This window comes from Ammospiza nelsoni, chromosome 5 (assembly GCF_027579445.1).
Source record: "Ammospiza nelsoni isolate bAmmNel1 chromosome 5, bAmmNel1.pri, whole genome shotgun sequence".
Classification (NCBI taxonomy): domain Eukaryota; kingdom Metazoa; phylum Chordata; class Aves; order Passeriformes; family Passerellidae; genus Ammospiza; species Ammospiza nelsoni.
The window spans coordinates 53,175,927-53,186,550 of record NC_080637.1 but is presented as its reverse complement, the minus strand read 5'-3'; the positions used below and the strand labels follow the sequence as shown (position 1 = coordinate 53,186,550).

Below are 10,624 nucleotides of genomic sequence, written 5' to 3'. Positions count from 1 at the left end.
GTTTGTGGTAACTCTGGCTGTGACTTGGTTAAGGAAATACATCCTTTTCCTGTTCTGTTGCCACGGCAAATAATTTAAGTGATGGGAATAAGCTGTTTCAAGAACTTTGTGAAAAACAGGTACCTGTAGAAATGCTAGAACTAAATATTCAGGGAAAACACTGTTGTATGTCTTGGTTTCCTTTTCCTCTTAAGCTACCAGTTGGGTCTCTGGCTCAGTTACAGGTTGTGTTAGAAGAGCTTTGGAGAGCTGAAATGCCCCTTTGTGTCTGAGGGGAAGGAGGCTTTTAAATTTAGGTAAAATTGTGGTCTGCCTAATGGCTGAGCAGGGAAAGAAAGACAGTCTGAAAGTGACAAAGGCAAGTTCCTGTGAATTTTTAATATAGTTGTCTTCCCTCTTAAAAAACGATAATGAGTTTTGAAAGAGCCAGCATAGACATAGCCTGGTACCACAGCCTGACTTTTTTCATGCTGTGATACGTCCCCTTTTGAATTGCTGCCAGCGTGGCACACGCTCCTGCAGGAGCGCCACTGGCCCCCAGAAACGCCTGTCACGCCTGCATGTGCCTGCAGAGTGCTCACTGTAACACCTTCAGCTGTCGGGATCTTTGCACTGCTCCTACCAGGTGTTCCCAGCCCCTCCCCAGTGCACAGCAGATAACGTGGCAGACTATAAAAACTCATCAACTTGCAGCCCACCCTCTGGACGAGTAATTCAATACCAGCTTTCTTCAGCAATTACAAACCACATTTTAAGAAATGGAGGCCTGGACTTGCTGCCAAGATGTGTGTTAAAAATGACCTTGAAGAATGCCTGGAATGAGGGTGGTGTGTAGGTGGCTTTTATTCTGCTGTCAAGAGGGAATGTGTGTGGAATAGCTACTTAGGAAAGTCTGTGAAATAAAATCACTGATCCTAATCCTATTGAGGTGATTGTCAGTGGTGCTACTGTTTTATATTATCATTCACAGCCCATAAATGAGAAGAAATCAAATCCCCTGAGAACTTAAACGCTGTCTGATAGTTACTATTTTGAAAGCCAGCACTTGTTGCCAATTGTCATATGGTGTTATCTTAGAAGCAGTGTCACCCATATATTTAGAAACTGTTGCAGCTGTTTGCAAATCTGGTAGTCATGTTTAATCACCAGTGGTTTACAGACTAGAATTTTGTTGCACCTAATAGAAAAGCATAACTTTCTCTTTTCTCCTACCATCATTTGAGATTTGAGTCTCTCCTTAATCTGTCTTGTTGCCAAACCTTGCTAGAAGAGATTAAGAACTATACAATAGCAATAAATGTATTTCTTTCTCTCCCACACCATTTGAAAAAATAAGTAAATTTTTAAGTCTCAGAAATATAAATGTTACCATCTTGTAGTTTCTTTGCATTATGGTTTGTACACAAAGATACTAGGGTCTCAGTTAATAAAAAAATATTATGTCCAGTCCCTGTTCTCAGGACAGGGCTTCGCTGTCCAAGAAATCGAGTCTGTTGCAGGTCAGGATCCAGGAGCTAGAGCTACTTCAGCAATAAGGAAAAGAACTCCAAGGGCGTTTCCTGAAGACAGCAAACCAGCCGACTGATGAACACTGCTGGAAAAATCATCTTCCTTTTGTCTTCCTCAGATAAAAATTGTGCTAATCACTACCACAGGCTGGACTGTGCAGTGACAGAGCTGAAAATCTAAGGCAGTTAATGCCCTGTCAGGTAATAAAATGTCACATCTGAGGTACTCTTAGAAAAAGGTAACCTTTATCATAACTGTAACTTCTATGATGATATTTTAAAATATTACAATACTGTGATTGTATAATGAAGTTGTATCTAAGACCCCCTCCTAAACAAAGTACAGTGTAAGACTACAGTCTTGATTAAGATTGCTTTTGCTCCATCTCTTCTCAAATAATCAACTTGCCTTTTAATTTGCTTTTGCATAACTTGAAGTACAGCATTCACATTAATCTTCAATGTGTAGAGGAGCAACAGGATTAAAAATTGGTCTCTCCTTCTTTGATTGTATCTTACCATAAGTGACTTCAAAATCTTTTTTAGTACCATTCAAGCTTTCTAGATTTCCACTCTTTATATCATATCCTAACGCAGAGAGCTTTTTAATTCGATACTGAACAATTTGTGTTGTCAATTCCAGCACCATTGGTGTCTCTCTTATCTGTGCTATAGAAATTCCTTCCTTCAGTAGTCCTTCAAGTCTTTCTTCCAAAACTGTGACAGGATAGTAGAGAAGGGCTGGGCATTTCAGCACTAGTTGTTTTAGTTCTTGATCACTGCACTTAAAGATGTTTTTGGAGAAAAGCATACTCTTCTGCATAGTGGTAGAATTAAGTTGAAAAATGAAGCCTTTGAGTTTGGACAGCAGCTGTAGAACTTCCTGGTCAGTGAAATAATTCTTTTGGAGAAATTCCAAGTTCTCCTGGATTGCAGTGGAAGTATTTAATAAAATAAATGGATTTTGGCTCAATAGCTTTAGAATCCAGATCTTCATGTTTGCTTCAGAGCCCCCTAAATTTAAATAATTTCTTTGTAATGTCTCTATCACATTTTTGTTTTTCTCAACAGGGTTGTAGAAAATATTGGGTGCACTTGTCAAGAACCTGGTGATTATATTATTCTTAAGTCCCAGCTCTTGAAAAAACAGTATGTTTGCCTTCTGGTTCTGCTGATACTCAGTAGTAAAAAAGGATTCTGGAAATTGCTCTATTAATTTAATCAGCTGTTTTTCATTCTGGCATACTAACTGCCATAAAGCTCTTTGAGCGTTTATCTCTGCTGGGGTGTGGAGAATTGCCTCGGGGCAGCGTTCTATAATGCTGGCTACAGTGGTCCCATCTGCTCCCATTTCCTGTAAGATACCAGCAATTTCTTTAACATAGGCCACGTCCTGGAGAAGGACCCATTCCTTCAGTCTGCGTATCTTCGTGATGTCAACTGACAAACTGTAGAGATTCTCAAGGGTTTTTTTATTTTCCTGTCTTGACTTGGTATCAGTTGTGTAATTGGAATGTGTTAGGAAGCTTCTGTTTGCTACGTCAGGCCATGCTGATGAAAACTTCAGTCCCGTGTTAGAGCTCGGAGATCTTGTCAACATAAGAGTGAATGTTTCTTTTGCACTGTGAGCAACTCCTCTCAGCATCATGGAAGTCAGTCCTGTGGAGACACAACAACTGTAAGAAAACACATTAAGGAATGAGTTAATGGTCAGAATCATTGATGTTTAGACATAACCGGTGTAAGAAATTGCTCTCCAGAGTGTTTTTTGTTATTAGTGCAAAATCCAGCTTTCACACAAAAGCAGGGGGAAAGACCATTTTTGAAAGGTTAATGTTCTGATATGTCACAGAAAGGTTAACGTTCTGACAGATACAACAGATCTGATGTAGGGCAGTGCTCTGCCCATATCAATGTTTGCAGTCATACAAGCTCCAAACCGTGGGCCATTTCTTGCAGCTAACATTGTGACTGCATTACAGATCACTCACACTGTATGAGGGAAATTATTCATGCAATTTCATTTGACAGCAATCCCACTAAATGGACAAAAATGGCAACTTAAATCTCTTAGTTCTTATGAATGTATTTGCTTTAACTTCCCAAGCATTATTTGGAGTGTGAGTTGTTCTTTCATGTGTCAGAGACCTACCACGCAGGGCTGCTTCAGCAGCAGTTTGCAGTATAATTTCATTTTGAAATCATTCTTTATATAATTAAGGGAGGAAAAAAAATCATAGGAACCTTTATGTAAGTGTTTTTCTGCAGCTGAGTGTGTTAATTGCATTTGAATAACCACCCTGGTATTTTAGAGGAGGAGGCAAGTACACAGTAACATTTCCAGGCCTTCACCTACCTCTTCCGACCCTACTTTGCTACAGCTGCTGCTTGCACCAATGCCTTACTTCTGCCTCCAGGTCTCTTCTGCAGGCAGAGTCCTTGTGGAATAGGTGTGTGGCTGTGCTGGAGTCCACAGGGCCAACCCCACACCTCACCTTTGCTCAAACTGGCTGCCCAGTTATCACCAATACCACATGTCACCCGCGCTGCAGAGGCAAAGGAGCCACAGCAGTCTAACAAAGATATCATTAAGTGTATCTTTAACTTCCTGGGGGGTGTTTTCATAACAACCCTTTAGAAGTACCGACTGTGGAAGGGAGAACTGCTGATCTCTGCAATACTCCTGCAAATAGCTGCTGCTGGTAATATGCTTAAAACTGCTCAAACTGAAAATGAGAACATTTGGACAGCTGCTTTCACCTCTTCCTAAGTATAGCATACTTCAAAAAGTACCAACCTGAGCATTGTTAAATTACTTTTGGTTGGGCTTTTTTGTTGGTTTTTTTAGGAGGAGGAGGGGGTTTTTTTGTGTGGGTTTTGTTTGTTGGGTTTTTTTGGTTTTTTTTTAGTTGGTTGGGTTGGTTGGTTTTGTTTTTTAATGAGAGAAAATACTGTTATGACCATGCAGTCCAATGTTTTACATAACAGACTAACATACCTATTGTACAGCTGTACAAAAGCCCTAGAATCTTCCTTACAGCCCACTTTTAAGAAAATAGGTGGTTTGTTTAGAGAACTTTAGTGGTAGATTCTCTTTCTAGCTGCCAGGTAAGGTTAAATGTTTTCCAGAGGTAAATCCTTTGTCTCAAGAGAGTGTACCTTTGCTTTTACATTGTTTTTTTCCTGCTTCTGAGATGGACTATTGTTATGTTATTACATCATAAACTAATAGAATATGATGTCATTTCCTATATGCACACTTATGTTATTAACAGAAGCTGTTTATTGATAACTTGTTCTTTAATGTTATTTCACACGTCTAAGGCAAAACCAATTGCCTAATGCACTGCTTATGTCAGAACCCCAAGGCTGATGATTTTGTCTTCATACACCTTGTGACTTCAGAAATGCTGTCCCAAGCCCCACAACAGAACAAGTGATTTTTCCCAGTAACCTTAGAAGCACTGGAAGTGTAGGTAAGCCACAGATGTTTTGTGTGCTGACCTTTCCATGTCCTGAAAAAGTGACTGCAAACTAAACCTCTCCTCCACAGGAGTGACACAACTGCCTGTGTCTGAGCACTCTGAGTAGTTTTACTGAGTTTAGTGGGTCCAGTCAGAATAAGCAAATCTCTGAAGAATCAGGGTTTTCTTCATTAATGCTTCAGCTTAGCTAGAAGTAGCCAGCAAAGTGAAGTGTTGTTAAAATAATATTTCCAAAGTACAAATTGGAAAAATAAACATGACTTTTATTTAAATGCGTAATCGTGCTGTTAAACAAAATTGCCTTGTGAGTAATGCAATCCCTTAAAATACTGTAATTTTTACTATTACAGAACTTCAAAAATATTCTGAGATAGTAAACTGTGCTCTTCTAAAATCTGACATGGGAATGGTTGTTACATAAAAGAAACTTTACATTTTCTAAAAATGCCTGGGATCATAGTCAGTTTTTCCCTGTTGTTAGCGAGGATCATCAGAAACACAGAATAGTGTAAAAGAAAGGAAAAGTTTATTTACCAAAACTCATTTGACAGGGATATTTAGGAGCCCTTGTAAAAAAGCCCTATGCAAAATACAACATGTGAAATAACATGAATTAATTTGAATGTCATGGTGTTCTATAGAAACCAAGATGTGAGTTATGACTTGATGGATTTCCAAGTCCATAGATGACAGTATTCACATTTCAGATATGTAACTGCTTTCAGGAATTCAGAGTACTCTCAAAGCTCTTGTTGGATCTAATACATGTTCTAATGTGCAAGACCCCACTGTAACTTTTCACTTAACTAGATTGCTGTGGGGATTGTAAAGCAATTGAGAGATTAAGGTAAAAACCCAGCCAGCTCAGATAAGATGCTTGCTCTCACTGCCAGCAGCACCCTCTCACCACCAAGTGTTAGAGCAGCAATAAGGAAGTGACCGAATGTCAGTTACCTGTGATCTTGCTTGCTAGCACACTTGCAGAGACCTGAATATACAGAGTAAAGGGGTGCTGGAAGTTTCATTATTTAATGAGACTTCTATGTAAATCATCTATAGGAAGTAGATACAGTGATCAACTGGTTGATTTACCCCTCATCTGAATTTCTGAATGTGTGTTTTGAGACTCAAATATCACTTTTTGAAAATTAGCAAACCCAAACTTTTACTCCTGCTGGACTGTTCACAAAATCTTTCAGTAAAGAGGGCAACAGTATAACTGCTGACCACTACCATTCTCATAACAGGAAACTAGTAGGCTATAAAGAATTAAATAAAACTACTGAATGCCTAGATTGAACTTTGAGTGAACCAAGAAGAGTATGTATCTACCTAGAAGACAGCAGTGTAGACAAGGTTTGAATGGTTTGGGAAGGAATCTGTAATGGTGAGAGGCTGCAGTTTTGTAGATTAATGCACAGTAAACGTTCACACTTATGCACTTAGAAAAAAATGAATCCCTGCTTTGCATTAGTGGTGGAAATTAGGTAAATTATTATAAAATACATGCTGGACCAACATAAAACTTTCTAGAAAAAAATATAGAGGACCCTAGAGTATTCCAGGTTTGAAGGGACCTCAAGAGCTCAAAGCAGGGTCTGCAAGATCCAGGCTGCTTTGTCCAGTTAGGTCTTTAAAACCTCCATGGATGGAGCCCAGCGGCCTCTGTGAGTTACCTGTTCCACTGCTCAACTTCCTCATGGGAACAAAGCTTTTTCTTATATTTAGGAAAGGAGACATTTACAAAGTGCTTAAGGACGCGCCGCACTATTTAAACCACTGGTCATGAAGTGGTGGTGCTTTCAGCACAGACAAAGCCCGGGTCTCCAGCACAGCCCGCTGCCACGGCCCGGCCACCTGGGCCGTCCCTCTCCCCCCTTCGGACCCCGCTCGGGGCGGAGAGGAAGGAGGCGGACGTTCTCCTGCAGCCGGCACGGGAGCAGCGGCCGCAGGCCCAGCAGCGGCCGCAGGCCCATCCCCGCCCTGCCGCCGCCTCGCGCCGCTCCTGCCGCAGCCACCGGCGGCCGACGCGGGGTCCCCGTGCCCGGGGGTCCCTCTCGCGCCTCCTTCCCTCGGAACCGCGGGCTTCTCCCCCCGCACGCCGCCCGCCCCACCCTCAGCACCGCGCCGGCGCTCGGAGCGGGACGAGCGGAACGCCGGCTGGCCCCTCCACCCCCCGTGCCCCGCGGCCGGGCCCGCCGGAGAGCGGCCCGAGCCCGCAGCCCCCGGCCGCGCTCACCGGCCTCTCCGCCGCACCGCACCGCACCGCACCGCACCGCACCGCACCGCACCGCACCGCACCGCACCGCACCGCACCGCCGCGCGGGGAGCGCTGCACGTACCGGGGCCGGCAGGGGAGGGGCGCGGGCTGGGCCGCAGGGCAGAGGACGTGGTCGGCCCGCAGCGGGACCCGGCCGAGCCTCCGCCGCTTGCCAAGGCAGGCTTGGCCGGCACTAAGAAAGTGAACGGCCGTTGGAGTAAAACAGCTTGCAGAGAGAAGTAGTGGGGTGAATAGGAAAAAAATATTTTAATAATTTCTAAGTCATGTAATAGCAAAGGACGGAACATACTTGAGTGCCTTTGCTCTGACGGAAGCAGATAATCCTTTTGATTCGGTAATACCGACATCATGATGGGAGGCTTGCCTTACACCACTGTATTTTCTTCATATGGCCACTGCCTTATTACATAATTATAAGTCACATCTAGTCATTGGTCTTATATTGTTTTGCTGGTGGCTTTTCAGAAGTTCATTGAGTTGTGATGGTGAGGACCATCTTCCTCTATCTTTTTTTTTAGTCATATCTACTTATCTTTTTCAGCTAGAGTAACAAATCAGCAGTCACATAAATGATTTCTAGACTAGAAATATTATACTAGAGGTGTTAGTTAAAAAATCCCAACTCCAAGTCCATACAATCACATCTTTCAGAGAGTGAAAATCACTCCTGTTGTCTCTGTGAACCCTTCTTTTATCAGCTACATGTTCAATAGTAGTCTCTGTTGGGTCTGTGAAAAAGAGCTAATGAAGAAGAGAAATGTTATAGAAATAAACTTTGGTCTAGGAACAGGGTTCAGGCTTGGTCTTCTAAAAACAGCTGTTCCTAGAACAGTTAACAAAGTCTGTGAATATAATGCACACACTGATGTTAAAAACGTGCATCTAAATTAGCTTCCAATTTGTAACACAAAATGTACTGTACACTTGCTTCTTTATGTTTTTTTCACTTCATACCTTAATGTTATCTTTTTTCTCTTCTATCTTCTCTCCACTCTCTTCATTTTTGTAATCACAGTCTGGGCTAAATTAGCAATATTGTTTAAAAAAGTTATTCACATGAGAACACTGTAGAGAGGTTTACTTGTGTGAGTTTCTTGATTAACTGTCATTCTGTTTTCTATTTCAACTAAGTTGGAGTGCTCTTCCCTTGAGATCTGACATTTTAATTAATATAGTCTGCATCTATTATATATTAATATCTCCTAATACAATATTAATTATACATTAATATGTTCTTTCTTTCACTTCTGAGTCAAGAACAAACTGTCTCACATAGAAGGCAAGGCATGGCCAGATAGAGACCCAAAGAGTGTTTTGACATAATGATATGCTAATGATATACTGCAATTGTTATTTAGCCTGTAGCAACAAACAGCTTAGAGACTGATGGTTTTCATGAATGCAATTTGTTTATGAAACCATAAGGTCCAGTGAGGAAGGGCTGTTTCCACCTCAGTATTCCCAAGCAAGCAGATTGGTTGATGCTGGAACTTTATTCAGAGCTACCTTCAGTGTGGCAGCCTTGTGGGGAGCTAGCAGGACACATAATGAGAATGAAAAAGCAATTTAAATGTTTGAAATGAAAACTATGTTGTGAAGTGACTTTTGTTGAAAATCAGGAATCTACTTATTCACTGTGGTCAAAAATTATAGAATTCAAATGAGTTTGATGGACAGTGGTCATTAACTACTGAATTCCTTTTTGGTTTTCATTTATTTCAAAATTAATTACCAAATATTTGGCATATAATGATAAAAAAAAAACTAAATAAGAACGTAATTTGTATTAATTGAGAAAGCAGTGTTTGACTTTACAATGACCACACTACTCCAGCTCTGAGTTGCAGCAAGGATCCCGTATGTTCTTCTTGGATCAGAATGATGAGCTGTGGAATATGATTTTCTACATACTGTGATATTGAGAAGTGATATTGAGAAACTCATCATAATTTATGCTGTTGTTAAAGTCAGTGCTCAAAAGCTGTTGTCTCCACCTGCTACACCTTTTAAAAAGAAATTTTGTGTAAGACCAAGCAGAAAGGGATTCTAATCGTGCCTGGGCCCTTCGCATACCTTGATGGTCAACGACAGGTGGGGCCTCATCTGCCAGGCAAGCTGTGACAGGACAAGAGGACAGAGCCTCAAGCTGGACAAGGGGAGGTTCAGGTTGGACATCAGGAGGAATTTTTTCACCACCAGGGTTGTTAAACGTTGGAATGAGCTGCCTAGGGAGGTGATGGAGTCACCATCCCTGGAGGTGTTCAAGAAACAACTGGACGTGGCACCCAGTGCCATGGCCTAGCTGAGGTGGTGGTGGTCAGTCAAAAGTTGGCCTTGGAGGTCTTTTCCAACCTAAATGATTCTGTGATTCTATTACTGTGTTTATTAGGTCATTCAAGGTGAGGAAAGACAAGCACAAAGGGAAACATGATGCACATATCTCTTCTTGTTGACTTTTACTTTCTGTAGATCTAAGCAGAAAAAATATTTTAGGAGAAAGAAAAATGACAGCTCTTTAAGTACTGTCTGGAATTCTTGAAGTTTAAGAAAGAGCTGTACTGCTGATTTGGGTCCTCTGCCTTTTACTTGAGACGTTATTTCTAATGAGACCATTCTTGCTATGCACTTGTCCGTGAAGTTGTAGATTTGAGCTGCAATCCACAGGTGGAGGTTTATTTTCAGATCTGCATCTAGAGCGGTCCTGCTGCGGCTCCAAAGGGTTGTAACGAGTCCGGTCAGTGCGATGCCTCGGTCGGCTGCTGGCCGTGCGCAGCGTAACCAAGGTGCAGGTCCAGGGAAACCCGCCGTGTTTGCTGCACACAGACCGCGCTTTCAACTCTGTAATTAACAGGCGTGAGAAATTCACCACCTAGTAATGACTTTACTAACGGTGCTCCAAGAGGGACCATATTAACTCGTTCTGCTGCTTGAAAGCCTGTTTGGGTGCGGCGGCGCCGCACGGCCGAGTAATTCTCTCTTGTCCCGACGGCCCCGGGCAGCAACGAGCCCTCGGCCCGCGTCACGGACCCGTCAGGGCCGGAAGGGGCCTGCGGGGCTCCGCTGGCGCAGCGGGCGCGCCCTACGCACACGCTTATATAAGCGCCCCGCCCGTTTCCCGCGGACGGGGCTGCGCGCGCGGGCCGCGATACATAACAGGCTCGGGGGCGCGCGCGCGCCTGCGCCTCCCGGCGGAAGCGGCGCCGCCAAGAGCCGCCTCGCGGCCCCGTGCTCATCCGGGTCCTGCCGCGCCGAGCCGAGCCGCGGAGGGGGGTGGCGAAGAGCCGGGCCCCGCCCCCCGCCGGCCCGCCCCGCCGCGGCCCGCCGGCCCCGCGCTGCCCCTGCGGGTGGGA

General features: G+C 43.3%; 1 protein-coding gene across 3 annotated transcripts; it reads right to left on the bottom strand.

Annotated features, from left to right (window-relative positions):
• Positions 1-164: 164 nt before the first annotated feature.
• Positions 165-7,947, bottom strand: MTERF2 (mitochondrial transcription termination factor 2). 3 transcript variants are annotated; one of them, XM_059471839.1, is made up of 2 exons: positions 7,564-7,947; positions 165-3,167 (listed from the first exon to the last, which is right to left on the bottom strand). In XM_059471839.1, exons 1-2 carry the CDS (start codon positions 7,622-7,624, stop codon positions 1,960-1,962), a joined length of 1,269 nt encoding a protein of 422 aa, XP_059327822.1. In that variant the 5' UTR covers positions 7,625-7,947; the 3' UTR covers positions 165-1,959. The 3 variants fall into 3 exon arrangements, with proteins under 3 accessions (XP_059327822.1, XP_059327825.1, XP_059327824.1); XM_059471842.1 differs by lacking the exon at positions 7,564-7,947 and adding an exon at positions 7,233-7,258 and having other exon boundaries at positions 165-3,184; XM_059471841.1 differs by lacking the exon at positions 7,564-7,947 and adding an exon at positions 7,233-7,254.
• Positions 7,948-10,624: the final 2,677 nt, after the last annotated feature.

Coding starts and splice junctions, on each gene's coding strand:
- MTERF2 (XM_059471839.1), bottom strand. CDS start 7,624: ATGATGTCGGTATTACCGAATCAAAAGGATTATCTGCTTCCGTCAGAG. Junction 3,168..7,563: donor GTCAGAGCAAAGGCACTCAA/GTATGTTCCGTC, acceptor GTGTCTCCACAG/GACTGACTTCCATGATGCTG.